The 15,561-nt window shown below is 41.6% G+C and overlaps 2 protein-coding genes and 1 long non-coding RNA gene across 3 annotated transcripts in view; 1 reads left to right on the top strand and 2 right to left on the bottom strand.

Moving 5' to 3' along the window:
- Positions 1-15,561, bottom strand: part of LOC104940793 (uncharacterized) — a 100,599-nt gene that overhangs the window by 26,834 nt on the left and 58,204 nt on the right. The gene's annotated exons all lie outside the window — the stretch shown is intronic.
- Positions 1-15,561, top strand: part of LOC104940785 (cullin-1) — a 30,378-nt gene that overhangs the window by 3,309 nt on the left and 11,508 nt on the right. The window contains exons 2-7 of the mRNA XM_010765763.1: positions 7,138-7,521; positions 9,296-9,470; positions 9,563-9,730; positions 10,784-10,834; positions 10,992-11,082; positions 12,105-12,268. Coding sequence (XP_010764065.1) covers positions 7,382-7,521; positions 9,296-9,470; positions 9,563-9,730; positions 10,784-10,834; positions 10,992-11,082; positions 12,105-12,268 — 789 coding nt within the window. The 5' untranslated portion in view covers positions 7,138-7,381. The remainder of the gene's footprint in view (positions 1-7,137; positions 7,522-9,295; positions 9,471-9,562; positions 9,731-10,783; positions 10,835-10,991; positions 11,083-12,104; positions 12,269-15,561) is intronic.
- The window catches only part of LOC104940787 (uncharacterized), an 18,374-nt gene continuing 15,481 nt past the window's right edge, over positions 12,669-15,561 (bottom strand). Inside the window, exon 4 of the long non-coding RNA XR_797823.1 lies at positions 12,669-12,747. This is a non-coding gene — a long non-coding RNA (uncharacterized lncRNA). The remainder of the gene's footprint in view (positions 12,748-15,561) is intronic.

Here is a 15,561-nt window from a genome sequence, read left to right as displayed (position 1 = left end):
ATGCATCTCATCCTTCAGTAGACTGGACTACTGCACATGGTAGTAGCTTACACAGGTCTCACTAACACACATCTATTAGAAAGACTGCAGCTGATTCAGAACGCTGCGACTCGAGTCCTTACTGGATCACTAAAAGTGGATCACATCCTGTTCTGAAGTCTTTACTCTGGTTCCTCACTGACACTAAGAAAGTGGATCACATCACTCCTGTTCTGAAGTCCCTTTACTCTGGTTCCTCAGCTGACACTAAGAAAAGTGGATCAGTTTCCTGTTCATGAGTCTTTACTCCTGGTTTCTCACTAACACTAAGAAAGCGAGCAATCACACACCTGTTCTGAAGTTTTACTCTGGTTCCTCACTAAACTAAGAAAGTGGATCACCTCACTCCTGTTCTGAAGTCTTTACTCTGGTTCCTCACTAAAACTAAAGAAAGTGGATCACCTCACTCCAGTTTTCTGAAAGTCTTTACACTGGATTCCTGTGTGTCCAAAGAAAAGATTCAAATACTCGCTGCTGGGTTTATAAAGCTTTGAATGGCTTTTGGCCCAAAACACATTTCGACCTCGCTGCAAATTACTGAACGCATCCACAGATCTCTCCAGGTCTTCAGGGACTCGGGTCAGCTGTCATGTCAGCCCAGCATTTCAGTACAAGTATTCGATTCAGGGCAGTAGAATAACGACACACCAACAAACTCAAGGCGTTACGAGTAATATCGCGATAAAAAGTCCCACGGCTACGCGTATATTATCGGATATGGAAAATATAGAGGGAGACATTTACTTATAAAGCTTTATTACTTGATATTTTTTTTTCTCTTTATTAACATGAATATAGAATCCTGATTTGTACAACAGCACATATAGTACGGAGATAGTAGTATTTATAAAGTGCAACAATATAATAAATCAGACCTGCGCAATAGAAATAAATCAAGTTTCACATTTAGTTTTTCAAGTAAACTCCAACTCTAACTCACTCACTCACTCAGAATCATCAGGTTATACGGATGATAGGAGGATATGAGCCATGTCCACACATTTTCCAGGTAGAACTGGATGTTTGGGCATCTTACAATATCCCGCTGCAGTGGAAGAAACCTCTTGCTTGGAGCGCATGGTTGCTGGAACAGAGAGATATGCTTTGGCCATGGGTGACAGCAGTGGGTCTAACTGTGCATTGTCTCTCCACCACTTCAAAAACAATACAGTTTTTGCCAAGAAGTTGAGGCTTATTGACAGGGCGAGATCAGTGTTTCCGCCAGACCAGGGTTGAGAGGGCGTCCACCCCGAGATCACTAACGTGAGCCGGGTCATTTGGCTGTTTCGGCTCCCAAACGGCTCTTCATGTTACCATAGTTTACCACGGAGCCTCAGTTTCGCTGCTGCGAGGCTCTGGTGCTCGCAGTTCACGCACGTGCTCCACTAAACCCCCCCCGCTCATCGCGTCTAAATCGTGCACGTTCCGTATTGTCCTGTAGCAAGCACCTTCGATGTCGGGGAAACGATCTTCAATACTCCGAAAAGAATCCCACCAGACTCCTTTGCCCCTCCAACAGAGGGATGTCCTTGTCCTTTTTCCTTTTCATAATTTCAAGTGATAAAAACTCGATCTTCTCTCGAATTATTAATATTTTTGGACGCCCTCAGCTCGAGTGAAAGTCAAATGACGGCAAGACGGCCCCCAGGCGGAAACGCTGATGAAGACTCAAAGAACTTTCACTGTTATCTGATATTTTAAAGACCAAACGATTAGCCGGTCTATAGTTGCAGCCCTAATTATTTTGACTTGGCTTGCTCCATTCAGTAAACATTCTAAAAACTAAAATATGTTCAAATTAATATGATTTATGACAAAAAAAGCCTCACATTAGACAAGCTGGAACTCATGATTCACATTTCTTCTTGAGAAATAAATCAAACTAAAATAAACAGAATAGTTGGAAATACTTTTTTTGCCAACATTGTTCAGTGCTAAGCTAACCCTTAATTGTTTTCCCAATTTAGATACATCTTTTTAAGCATAAAGGAGACAAATAAGTGTTGTATTGCTTCTCCTGCAGTACAATCAGTCTGCTTCTGAAGATGTAATGTCCTGTCAGCGATGATAAAGCCACCTCTTTCACCTGGCCTGACCCCCCCACTCTGTCCTCTGTGAAGTGACAGCGCTGAGGGCACTGATTGTAAAGTCAATCTAAAGGGCTGTGAGTATCTGCTGCTCTTCTGAATGCTGAGCAACACAAATCAAAAGCTGCTTACATTAAAGAAATGTCCTCTCGTGTTGCATCACCCGGCTCATGATCGGTTTGCTCACTCACTCTCACACCTGACCTTACAAGCTAAAGAAGGGCTCCTCGCTGTGATTGTTACACTTGGACGTTTTTAGTTTGGCTCACCCAAACCCAGATTTAAAGAAAGGAGATTTTGCTTTGTTATTGTTTGTGTTTTTAAATGTAGGGTATTAAGTTGTTGAGTCTGAACTCTGTGAACTCGGTAAACAGATTTACCAGGATGAGCTTTTATTTCCCACCAGCACCTCTCTCACACAAGACAGTACAGATTTATTTTCTGTACGAGAGTAGAAATCAGCTGAATGCAGGTGAGCTTTGGCTCTGCCAGCCATTTGGCAGGAAATCAAGTTCTTAAATGAAAACATGTTGGTATTTTGAAGTCCTCTTGTTGCTGCGGACAGCAGATAGCAGGTTGAGACTTTAAAGTAGTTTGTGGGCCATTTTAATTTAAATATAAAAAAACAAATTTGCTTTTCACACAAAGCAATTTATGAATGTGTAGTTTGTTTGCAGCTGCAATATAGTGTGTTGGTTTCCCCCTCAGTCCTCAGTTAGCCTCTTCCATCCCACCATCGAGTTATTTTTACTGGTTATTTGTTTTTGGTGGTGTGTAATCAGTTACAGTTTAATGTGCTTTCGCCTTCATACAATGTAAGATATGTAAGCATTTTGACAGTGAAAGTGGTGTCCTCAGGGTGTGTGAGTCACACTTTTTAATGAACTTAATATTTAGTTTAATATCTTGTGGGAGCAGCTTGTTGCCACTATGAAAATGCCAATAACAGGTCCACCTTAAGTGAGCCTTAGCAATTGATGATGGCAAGTATCGATAGTTGCAGCCTTCCTTTTTCTGTATAAGTTCAAGTTGATTCATTCATATGGCTTGCTCTACCCGACCAACAGTCTTAAAGCACAAAGATGTTTAAATTTATATAGTAAATATGACAAGTAAAAGCATTACGTCAGAGAAGCTGGAACTTGCTAATGTGTAGAAACCGAATAGTTTTGAATTTGCCTAAATAGTTTCAGCTCTGACTCTTAATCGTTGTAGACTGACAGAGAACATAGATGTTGTATTGCTTCTCCTGGCCAAGTGACTCTGTCATACAAACAGACCATCTAGTCTGTCAACAAGACTTGTTGGCAGACACGTACGGGCCATTTGTTCCCTAAAAAGAACATGTTCCCCGAAACCAGACCTGACCTTTGCTGCTTTCTGCCCCTTGTGGAGGGGGAACGGACCAACTATGACACAGGGATTCCTGTTTCACAACAAACTTTCTTGCAACTGCTGTCACACACAAGCTGTACTCGATGGCTGATTACAGGTCAGATCCTGAAGCAGGACATGTATATAATACCTTCTGCTGTGGGAATCTGAAATCGGATCCAAGTGCTGCTGTGAAGGGCACCTTTCCTCTGTGAATACGGAGCACAGAAAAACCAGCGCTCCACCCCTGTAGCAGTACGAGGTATACTAACTCGGTATTGTCTGCCCTAGTTACCATAGCAACTGCCAGAGCGCCTCAGGTAGATGGGGTTGCCTTTTTCTGAGTTTGGTGAGGATCTGATGAAGAGTAGTGGAGGCTGAAACAAGTTGGAAGTCTGGGCCCTGCATCTGTCACCATCCAAGTAGAGATGCACCAATTGCAATTGATGATGACCAGTTTTTCCTAAATTGGAATCTGCTGATTCTGATTTCGGCTTATTACGAGTTGTCTAATGAATTGGCGTATAACAATGTAATGTCCTCGGCATTACATTGTTATATGTGCTGGAGACCGAGGCTGGGCAGATTTAGGTGACTGATGAAGGCCCGATGATGTGCCTGGAGCTCACTGCTGTTTCACGGCTTTGCCTCGGCCTCACTGCCTCCCTTTATCATCCTGCCAAGAGTGTACAGAACATGAACTTCAGAATGTGAATGAAAATATTTGACTGGGTAAACAGAAAGATGAAATAGGAACATATTTGTATTGTTGAAACAAAATGTTCCCAAAAATACTAGCCAACTATGTTTATCATGCAATTCATTTAGTGCCCAACAATGTCAAACATTAACTCCTGGCATCTTTTTCAGTTATGATACTTATTTATATACTTACTTATTGTTTCAGTAACATACTTAAAGGTGGGGTAGGTAAGTTTGAGAAACCGGCTCGAGATACACTTTTTGTTATATTCCAAGGAATGCTCTTAACATCCCGATAGCAATGAATATCTGAAGTGCTTTGACAAAAAATCCATTAAAAAATGTCATCTGTGGAAGAAGCCGTAGCACTGTAAAAAGCACGACCAATCATTTGAGCCGGCCCGGCTAAAATAACTGGACGGCCTACCTGCCTGTCAGCCTTCCATCTGTGCACAAACTTATCTCGTGCCGTCATTGGTCATGTGGAAGTGGCAGATTTTTTTCGGCTGTGTATTTTCAAATTCTAGCGCACTCTAGCTGGTTTCTCCAAAATTACCTACCCCACCTTTAACATCTTATAGTCACGTAACATCTGTTTTCATATTGAGGTTAAATAGTGAAAATAATCTGCTATGTTCTGCTTTGAATTTGGGGAAGAACACAGGTATGATAGAAAGACCAGAAATTAAGCTGTCAAGTTCTTCCTTATTTAAAAATATTTCCATTTTGAACTGTTTGTGAGACAAACAAACGAGTTGAATATGTCCCTTAAGGCTTCAGGACATTTTGATAGTCCTTTGTTTCCATGCTATGGTCCATAAGAGATTGTTTTTGAAAAGGCAGCCCTATTAAAATAATATTATTACATATTCTGTTAAGTGATGTAACTAATATAAATAAATATTGTAAATATAATCTTATATTCATCACAGACCCATATTTGCTGACTCACTTAAGACCCTAACTTCAGTGTTTTGTCTTCCCACGTCCTTATAAGCAGCTGCTGATTTGTAGCTGCTGTCACTGAAGCTGCTCAGACGTCATGAGTTCACTCGGTGTCCGGCGTCAACAGGGACAGGAAGTAAACAGAGCCGGTCACTCTGTTTCCTCCCTGCCACTGACAGATTTCTGCACTTGTCACGTCCTGAGTCTCTGGCTGGCCCTAATAGCTGAGAACGTCCGGAGACGGGCAGCGCTGCATGCCTGCTCCCTCTAAATATCTAAATATAGCAGTGCTTTCTACATGCACGCAGCCCTTTGGGCGCTGATTCTGTTAGGCACTGTTGTAGAGAAACCTATTTTTTTAAACAACCTTTTTTTTTATTCATTTAAGCCTCCAGTAGCGTAACATGCCATGTCATAACTCATATCAATAGTTTTATCAGCAATCTATCTTTCTGATTTATTTTTATTTTGCAGAGCTATCAAAACAATCAGCTTCTTCAAATGAAAGGCATCAGATGTAATTGTTATCATGCAGCAGCAGTTGAAATAAGGCTGAAACTAATCATGATTTCCTTTGTGGTAATACAATGATTTTAATTAGATGAATCGCAATATATTCAAAGGCATTTCCCAGATTCCAGAGTGACAACTGCTGATAGCTGGTTTTCTCTAACCAAAGTACAATACCCACTGACATTCAGTTTGAAATAAAAATAAAACCTAAACTCAAATTGGTTCCTCTCTGCTTTAGTTACAACTACAATAGTCCAGAATACTGTATGCACAACTCATTTGATCAGATAGTCAAGCCAGATGTCCAGCCTTTAGTATTTTCTCTCTTTTTCCTGTTGTCACTTTCTGTGTGGCTTGAAATACGTCTTTGCCGCGAACTCTGGGGTTCATTTACCATCTCCTCTTGTCCTGGCTGTCGGGATGAAATTACAGCTTCAGGTCTGACAATTAGCCTTAATGATGCTGCCTCCTTGCACTTTCATGAGTGCCACTGTTAAACCAGCTGCTGCTACTCTTGTGATGTGATAGTGATGCAAGCATGGCCTGACCTAATATTCATTACGAGTAGGGGTGAAAGTTGATTCACAAATGTAAAAGATCTATTCTTGTTCGTCAAGTTCTGAAAGAGGCTTTTGGACTAATACTTAAACATTATTGGCTTCTCGTGTCCAATAAGGAACCTTGTAGATGAGGGAGTCTTGGCACTGGAGTGGACTGGTAGAGGAAATGAGAAGTGGACTAATCCGTTATTAGCTGAGTTACGTCAGGGTCTGGTCAGAACCGTGTGTGAAGGGATCAGCGCCAGGTGTCAGCAGATGACCTTACAACTAACCTGTAACCGTACTGAGGATTCTTAAAAGATGGTTTCTTCTGGGATTTGAAATTAATCTTTATAGTTGCCACTGCCAGCCTTCTTATCCTTTTTTATTTAGCCTCTTTACTGGCAATGGAGTGGTGCAGGAATGAGTCCTCTTCCCCGTAAAGGAGTCAGCATTTCTTCCTGTCCCTCGCCTGGAAGTCAATGGTTTTTTGAACGGGTTTTTGGTTACAAGCCAGGAAAGAGGAAAAAAGACAGACTGGAGAGATTTTAACAGTTTAAAAAAATACCTCAGTAAATACCACACTGATGAGTTTAGGAATGGCGGTTGTGAACAAATGTCTGAATGAGACGACTAAACGTCATAACGCCGAACATTAACCGCCTTCAGCTTAGCAGTGGTGACGTGAAGTCTTTCGACCGTCTGTAGAGTGCTTTTATGTGTAGATTATCAGGCTGAACAAAAAGTACAAGTATCCTAAAGGTGTGTTGGCAACAGATCTTATTTTCTGCAATAATCCAAAATCCAATAATTTTTTTTTTAAAAAGTCCCTTGGCTTTTTGTAAAGGAAACCAGGGAGATGCTACCTTCTGCTTCAGTTTACAAAATACGTCATCACTCTATAACACATCATAATCTCCTTTTTTTCTTTGCTTCAGGTCATCTGGTGAGGATTGCCCAAGCTTTTAGGTGGAGGAGTGGCAGACAGCGCCACCCAGGCGTGCAGAGTGGGACTGCATCCCGCCCCACAAAACGTCATCCAGCATCCCGAAGCGCTGCCGCCCGATGGACCGCGCACTCTGAGAGCAGAGCGAGAGCCAGGACAGACACCAAGCGAGGAGCGGAGCGGGGGGAGAGGACAGGGAGGGCATTGTTCGCTAAGGAGAGCACACGGGCTCCACGATGTCGTCGAACAGGACCCAAAACCCCCACGGACTGAAACAGATAGGCCTGGACCAGATATGGGACGACCTGCGGGCGGGCATCCAGCAGGTTTACACACGGCAAAGCATGGCCAAGTCGCGCTACATGGAACTCTACACGTATCCTGCTGTGAGGATTATAGATTTCAATGTTGGATGATGGTAAATCCATCAAGTGCTCAAAGGAAAATAAATAAATTAGGGCTGGTAATTGGAAATGATGACCATGATTCAGGGGTTACAATAAGGTGACGTATTGCAATTTTGAGGGAAACTGTCACACTATAATGAACATATGCATAAAAGTACATGAAAAGAATTGCGATCCAACAGTGGGACATTTAACATATAGCACAGCTTTTTGTGCAATAAAGGTTATAAATGATTATGAATACTGTTGATTAAAAATCAATATACTGTTTATAGTATCCCTAAAACATAATACCCCGTTACTAAAGGTTATCGAAATGTTCTTACACACATTCAATTAATCAGCGGCATTTCCGAAGCAACATTCACAGATTTTAACTTCGAGATTTTTTTTTTTTGACTGTCAGAAAAAAGCAAGGATTTAAAAATATGTATTTCAGCTGAAAACTGTTTTATAAATGCTTTTGTCAAACTGATTTAGAAAAATTAACTATATATATACTAATATGTCTAATCTTTAATTACAAATAGAATAGGGAGGGATGAAACCCTCTTTAATGGTCACACATGCAGAATACACAGTGAAATGTGTTCTCTGCATTTAACCCATCCTAGTACCAGGAGTCTAGTACTAGGAGCAGTGGGCAGCTATTGTACAGCGCGCAGGGCAGGAGGTGAACTGGTGAGGTGAACTGACCTCTCCAAGTAGCAGTCCACACTCCATATTTAGGTCTGGTCGGGGACTTGAACCGGCGACCCTACGGCTCACAGTCCAAGCCCCTACTGACTGAGCCACTGAATCATACATATCCTTAGTGATGACCCAACTTACTCACTAGTTTATTTCCCTCATAGTTTGAGCATTCAACAGTGACACAAACATTCACCAGTTTTGTTCAGTATCCACCCTGGCTGTGTGGCAAAGTGTATTTCATGGCAATGGCTTTCTCCCTTCCTCTTCTGAAACTAAAACCTGCCCTAGTTATGAATTCTCTAAAAATGAATCCCTCAGTCCTGAAAACAAGAAACAATACTTTGATTCATAATATCTACTTAATAACTGTTCACAAATTGTTGGTCAAAGGAAGTATTTATTCTAAATGTATTTGTTGGTATTTTCGAAAGGTGTGCACACTGTTCAAGTATTTCTGTAACGTACACAAAGAGAAGACACATTTTGCTGTGTGACAAACTTCTCTTCTTGTTCCGCACAGTATGATTTAAACTATGCGAGCTCCAATCTTCGAATGACATATTCTACTTTTCAAAACTTTTTGGCCCATGTCTACATCACTGGTTAGCATTTACAGCAACCTTTGTTATAATATTAGAGTGAAGCAATAATCTTTTGAGGTAGAGAATACATACAATATTTGTCCTGCTACCCTTTATTTTACGTAAAGAAAAGACTTGACATGCTGACTTATTTGAGCAGGGATTCGCTTCAGCTTCAAAATGCGTTTGTACAGCAGGTTATTTACCTTCCACTAGTTCTTTGCTTTTTCAGTCTAATGAAAACCCTTCAACTCAACAGAAATAAAATAAAACTATTTTAGTTAGTGTTTTCATTTCCACTCCAACAATCACTAACTGTGGTTTAATCAAAATAAATGTTTGAATCATAGATTTATTTGAGAAAATGTGGCCCCCCGCTTTTTCCGTTCCTGATTTCAGCTTTGGTGAGAATACCTTGGTCTATGATGTGTATATTGTTTCTGTGTTTATTCCTTAACCCCTCCCTCAGACATGTATATAACTATTGTACCAGCGTGCACCAGTCCAGCCAGGGCCGGGGCTCCGTGCCTCCAGCCAAGCCCCCTAAAAAGTCCACCACCCCGGGCGGGGCTCAGTTTGTAGGCCTGGAGCTCTACAAGCGGCTCAAAGAGTTCCTGAAGAACTATCTGACCAGCTTGCTCAAGGTCAGTCCTCTCCACTGGGATTAAAACACATCATGTAATGTTTCACCCTCTGCACTTCACTCATATCCTTCCCCTGTTTTATTCTGCTGCAGGATGGCGAGGATCTAATGGACGAGTGTGTGTTGAAGTTTTACACCCAGCAGTGGGAGGATTACCGTTTCTCCAGTAAAGTCCTCAACGGGATCTGCGCCTACCTCAACCGTCACTGGGTCAGACGAGAGTGTGACGAGGGACGCAAGGGCATCTACGAGATCTACTCGGTGCGTATTAATATCTCTGTCAGTGTTCAGCCGGTGCATGTACATTTATTAAAGTAGGACTTATGATATTTTTACTAGAGCATTCTATTTAATGTTTACTTTGCTGCCATTTGAAAGCAAAGGTTTTTTTGTATGGATCACTAATTATATTCCATTGCTATCATTTTAATGAATGAAGAACTCTTACTTGTTACGGAGAATCCCTACTTCTACTTCAGCCTCTGTTCAGAGTAGAAGTTTAGTAAATACTCTTGGTGTGTTTTGATCCAAGTGGGTATTTCCAGCTTCTAATCTAAATTCTTTAACATGCTTTTGGAAATATAATTTTTTATGTTTTTACAAAGCATGAACGATAGTGAAAACCACCCAAAATTGCTGTGCGTAAACTTTTTTTGGAGTAGTTTTCCAGTGCAGTAACCCTTAAACCTTTCCGGCTTCACTTCCTTGAGGACAGACTTGTCTATAAATGTCAAGTCATTCCTTAAGTACAGGGCTCGTAAAAGACTTTATACCTTCAAGGTAAGAGGTGTGGATTTGAATTAGGGCTGCTCAATTAATCGCAATTACGATTTTGGCTTGCAACGATTATGAAAACAACATTTGTTTTCAATAAATGGATGTTTTCAAAGTAAATCTTTTTTAATAATCGTGATATCAATTATTGACCCAAATAATCGAGATTATGATTTTTGCAATAATCGAGCAGCCCTAATTTGAATGTACTCGTAGCCAGCATATCATCTTTTCACCCAAGCATTCACTTATGGGAGCATCAACTATGAAGGAGTTTATTTCTGGGTCTGATTAGTGGATTAGTTTATGAATCTCTTGCCAATTATTCTTGACTATGTAAACATACCAAAAAGTTACTGTTTTTTGAGGGGAGTGGAAGATTAAAATAAGAGTCTTGTGAATGCCTCGAGGCGCTGAGGATAGATTTCAGCAAGATTTGAACTACAAAAGGAGGTTGGACAGTAACAAACATTCAGCCTAAGTTCTTGATTTTGTTTATTTACTCTTTCTCTCTTTTCCTACACTGCTGTTCCCTCTCAGCTGGCACTTGTGACCTGGAGAGAATGTTTATTCCGACCTCTCAACAAACAGGTGTGTTACTTTTCTTTTTGTGGGCACGGGGTAAGAAATAACACTGCAAAGAAATGCAAACAGTTAACAATATTAAGTTTTGTCTGCCTTAATTTACCTGTAAAACTCTTAATTCCATTATTTTTGCCGCAAATAATGACCATGAGTCTGTTTACAGGTAACAAACGCTGTGCTGAAGCTGATTGAGCGGGAGCGGAATGGCGAGACCATTAACACCCGGCTGATCAGCGGGGTGGTTCAATCCTACGGTAGGTCAACAACACACGGAACAACTCGAAGAGAAACAAACAGCTGTTCTTTGCAGGCTTTAGACAACAACGGCAGCCAAATACTCTTGAGGTCCATTAGTACACTCCCCTCTGGAAATATTACAGATATTTTCTTGGTATTGGCCCTTCAAGAGATAGAGATTTGGCATACATTACGAAGTTGAACTAAAGATATGATTAACGTCAAAGTCAAGCCTCACTTAACCACACTAAACCTTCACCAAAACAAACTATATTTACTCTTAACATACATCGTTTGTATGAAGTTTACAATATTTTTGTTGTCTCATGTCGCTGAATTTAATCAAAGTTAATATGAACAGCTGGTCAAACAAACTAAAAGTTAAAAATACATGGTTTTAAGTGGGTATAAAGGATAATCTGTAAACTTTATGATAACCAAATGTTGCCTTTTATGATCGCAATTTAAACGTGATGATATTGGCTTCTAACGTCGGGAAACATTTGATTCAGTAACCTTTTTAGGGCTTGAATGTTAATAAGATGACTGTTAAAACTTTAATGCTAAAATCTTAAATTATTTGTATATAATGCAGTATTATCTTTTAATTCTGCTTTCTCTAGTTGTGGTCATGAATATATCTCCGTTGACAGTCATCAGTCAGTGGAGGACATTGGTATGAGTTTGATGTTAAGCCAACACTGTCTTAATGGGTCTAAAAAAACAACCTAAAAATACTTGACTTCGTGTCGAATATGTGCAGGAATTAGGAAGTTATTCCAAGTAAAAATACGATGTATAAAAATTGAATATGTTTGTTTGGCAAGCTCGTAGATCAGTCGAGGTGCGAGTATTTCGAAATGCAATAGTCTTTTATCAATAAAAACATTAAATTCTCCCTCTTGACAAATCTTAAAGTGACCATGACATTATGAGTCACAGCCATTTTTAAAATTGAAAAATTGCAGGTGTTATCCTCTGGTTCTCCTCACATTAACCCCTGCTCCTCCCCTGTGTCTCCCCCCTCCTCCCCCTGCAGTTGAGCTGGGTCTGAACGAGGAGGACGCCTTCGCCAAAGGCCCCACGCTGTCCGTGTACAAGGAGTACTTTGAGTGTCAGTTCCTCACGGACACAGAGCGCTTCTACACCCGCGAGAGCACCGAGTTCCTGCAGCAGAACCCCGTCACAGAGTACATGAAGAAGGTACACCACCTTTCACTTCAGATACACACTATTGTTATAAATATTTACACGTATTTAGCCTTTCACAGATCGAGTTGCATGTTTTGTTGCTTTTAAATCTTGGCGTAATCTGCATTTTGAGCTGCCCGATCAACTTATTTTATGGATTTTAAACTTTCTAACTAATAGAGAGCAGAAGGTCTCTGTCAATGGACGCCTCTCTGACTCTGTCATCACTTCCACAGGCTCGCCTCAAGGATGCGTTCTTTCGCCCCTACTTTTTATCATTTACACTGATAAATGCAGGAGCATGCAAGACAACAGCTACCTGGTTAAATTCTCTGATGATACCGCCCTCTTGTCCCTCCTTAGCGGCTCAGAATCAGGCCACGAGTGCGCTCTTACTGTTTTTATTTCCTGATGTGATGACAGTTTTCTGGATTTAAATGTCTCTAAAACCCAGGAATTGATCATTGATTTTAGACGTGACAAGGATGTTCCTAAGGAGTGCATCATACACAATGACAATGTAGAAATTGTCACATCATACAAATACTTGGGCACCATTTTCAATGACCACCTCAAATTTGATGTGAATACTGAGTGTATTGTGAAGCGGCGTCAACAGAGAATGCACCTTCTTCGCAAACTAAACTCTTTCTCTGTCAGGCCTTTCATTCTTTACCAAGCATACATTGAGAGCCTTATTTGTTTTTCTTTATCTGCTGGTTCCATAGCCTTACACTGAAAGACAGGAACAGCCTGAACAGCATTGTTAAAACCTTAACTTAACCTTGACTTAAACTCCTTCTGTAACCAACAGATTCAGCGGAAAGCAGAGAGCATTCTGGCCTCTCCAGGTCATGTTCTTGCGCATGAATTTCGTCTGTTGCCATCAGGGCGTAGATATGCTCTACCTGCTCCAAAGACTAATCCCTTTTCAAAATCATTCATCCCTTCTGCACTCAAACTTTTAAATTCTTGAAAGGTTTTTAACTTGATTATTTATGTATTTATTATTGTGATGCTATGAACTATTTATCATGTAAATTGGAATGATCCACATCTGTGCTCCCGGGTGTATCTGTGTGTTTTTTTCCTATATGTTCTTGCCTGTGTACATGACATAAACTGCTGTTCATAACCAATTGGCTCTTGCGGGATTAATAAAGTTGTTGATTGATTGATTGATATGCCAGTACAAGCTCTAGCCAATCAAACCGCGTGCTTGTGTGTCCGGGGTGGGAGATTAGTGTGATTGGTTGTTGATCGCGCTCCAGACACGCCCACCGGCAAACTTCAACGCCCGCTGCCGTGTGGACGTACTGTTTTCATATATAGCTGCTATGATAGCTACGAGAGAGTATGACAGCTTCTGGTTGTGGGCATTCTGGCTGTGCATCACTCATTCACCAATGGATTATGTTTAGATGGATTTTAGGAACTTCCCCTCGATTCTATTGGCTCTAGCGGTTAAAAAGAGGTGTCAATCATCCACGATCACCTCGACGTAGCCGTTGCTTGCCACAGCGCGAATGTGACATCCACGCCGGGCAAAACCCACGGCCCCCCCCCCCTAACGCCCACCTATCAACTGGTAGCCGTGGGGTGAAAGGGCGCCAGGTAAACGCTGACAGGCGTACTGGGGTGCGTCGTCGTCCTTTAACGGGTCAGTGTGACAGGCGGATGGCGCCTTCAGAGTTTGCCGTGGTCTGGGTGGCGTCGTAAGAGTAGACAACAGGAATGACCAGTAAACCACAAGGCCTACGATTACGGTAACATTGTATTAGTGACTACAAGGCGGCGGACATCTGCCACCATCTGGTAGTACCACCATCTGAGTAGTCTGTCTCACCCGCGCGGCGGACTTGTTCAGGTCTGGTGTCACCCAGTGTCCCTCCCCGATCCTCGAGCGTTGTTCCGCACATCCTGTCTCTCCTTATGTGTATGTGATTATAGTGGCGCGGATTGATATGCTCTCCTACGACATACTCTTTGGTTACACTACGAAACCCTTTTAACGTGGGTTCTATTTGAGATGAAGATCGATATGGGAGTTGTTGACCTTTAATACTAGTCATCTTTACGGTAGTGTACCTTGGAAAATTCCAAGTCTCAAAGACCTGATCCGCACCTGAACCGGGTTGGGGATATAGCTTTTCCCACAGATCACTTCACCTTTTCTTCGAAGGAAATGTTTCTATCTACCTACGATGACCCTATCGTCCCCGGGCCTCTCCCAGCGAGTCACGACTTAACCAGGACAAATATAGAATCAATGCTCCCTTCCCTTTCCCCCCACCCCCAGGACACCACATACGTTATTGCCCCTCCCTTCCCAAACCCCTTACCAATCAATGTGTTCACGACAGATTTCCAAGACTATACTTCCATCCAGGCACATTCCTGCTTAGATTTTAGGGGACGGTTGAGCGTCTAAAAATTTATTTTGTATTTGCGTGATGTTTATGACAAATCTGTTTGGCGTTATTTGTGAGTATAAGTTATTTTTATTTTTATGGAAACATAACCTTAGGCTAATTACCAAATGCGGGAGGAACGCGGACATGCATACCGATGACCGGTACAGGTAGAAGGGCTGGGTTTTTTGATTTTTTTCCATTCATAATCTTTGCCCCTGGACTAGTACGTTGTTCCGTGAAAAACATACAGAAAATGGAATTTGTAGGCAAAGCGACCACACAGGTCCCTTGAGGCGGCGTCGTAGTCTTGTCTTGGGAGAGAGGAGGAAAAGGAGGCATGGGTTTAGAGATATTTGCCGCCATGTGTTGCCTCGACTAGGTGCTAAACGCCGCTAAGGTCGAGTATAGTCGCGGCCTGGGTGTCGTGATAGCTCATTGTAACGGATAGTCTCGGTTGTTACGGGCTGACAAAACCTGCATTATACCAGGCCACAAATTGTAATCGTAGCGATTGTTAGTCTCGATTGGACATGACGTGTCTCGTACACACACTCTTCGTCCTTGAGTGGAAAACCCATATTGGCCGTTCTCTCTTTCGGAACCTCGAGGTATGCAAGTCTTATTAGGAACTAATTAGGAACTTTCACAAAGTAGTGCCGTCATAGACGGTCAATCTAAGAGGGCGTACTCGAGCCCGGGGGGGACGAAAAAAAAATTTCGAAACTATGTATTTTGTCGTGACAAACTGTTGTCCTCACTTTATCTCCCTATACTCGTACCGATCTTTTCCCCACCTAGACAACCCATAAAACTCGTTCGTTTTGTGAAGATCTGTACAAAAAAATATATAACACATATATAACATCTGGATACGGATATAACCGGATTTCT

This window comes from Notothenia coriiceps, unplaced genomic scaffold (assembly GCF_000735185.1).
Source record: "Notothenia coriiceps isolate Sejong01 unplaced genomic scaffold, NC01 NC01_scaffold00002654, whole genome shotgun sequence".
NCBI classification, from domain to species: Eukaryota; Metazoa; Chordata; class Actinopteri; order Perciformes; family Nototheniidae; genus Notothenia; species Notothenia coriiceps.
The sequence above is the reverse complement of the archived record's forward strand: the minus strand, read 5'-3'. Positions and strand labels throughout refer to the sequence as shown.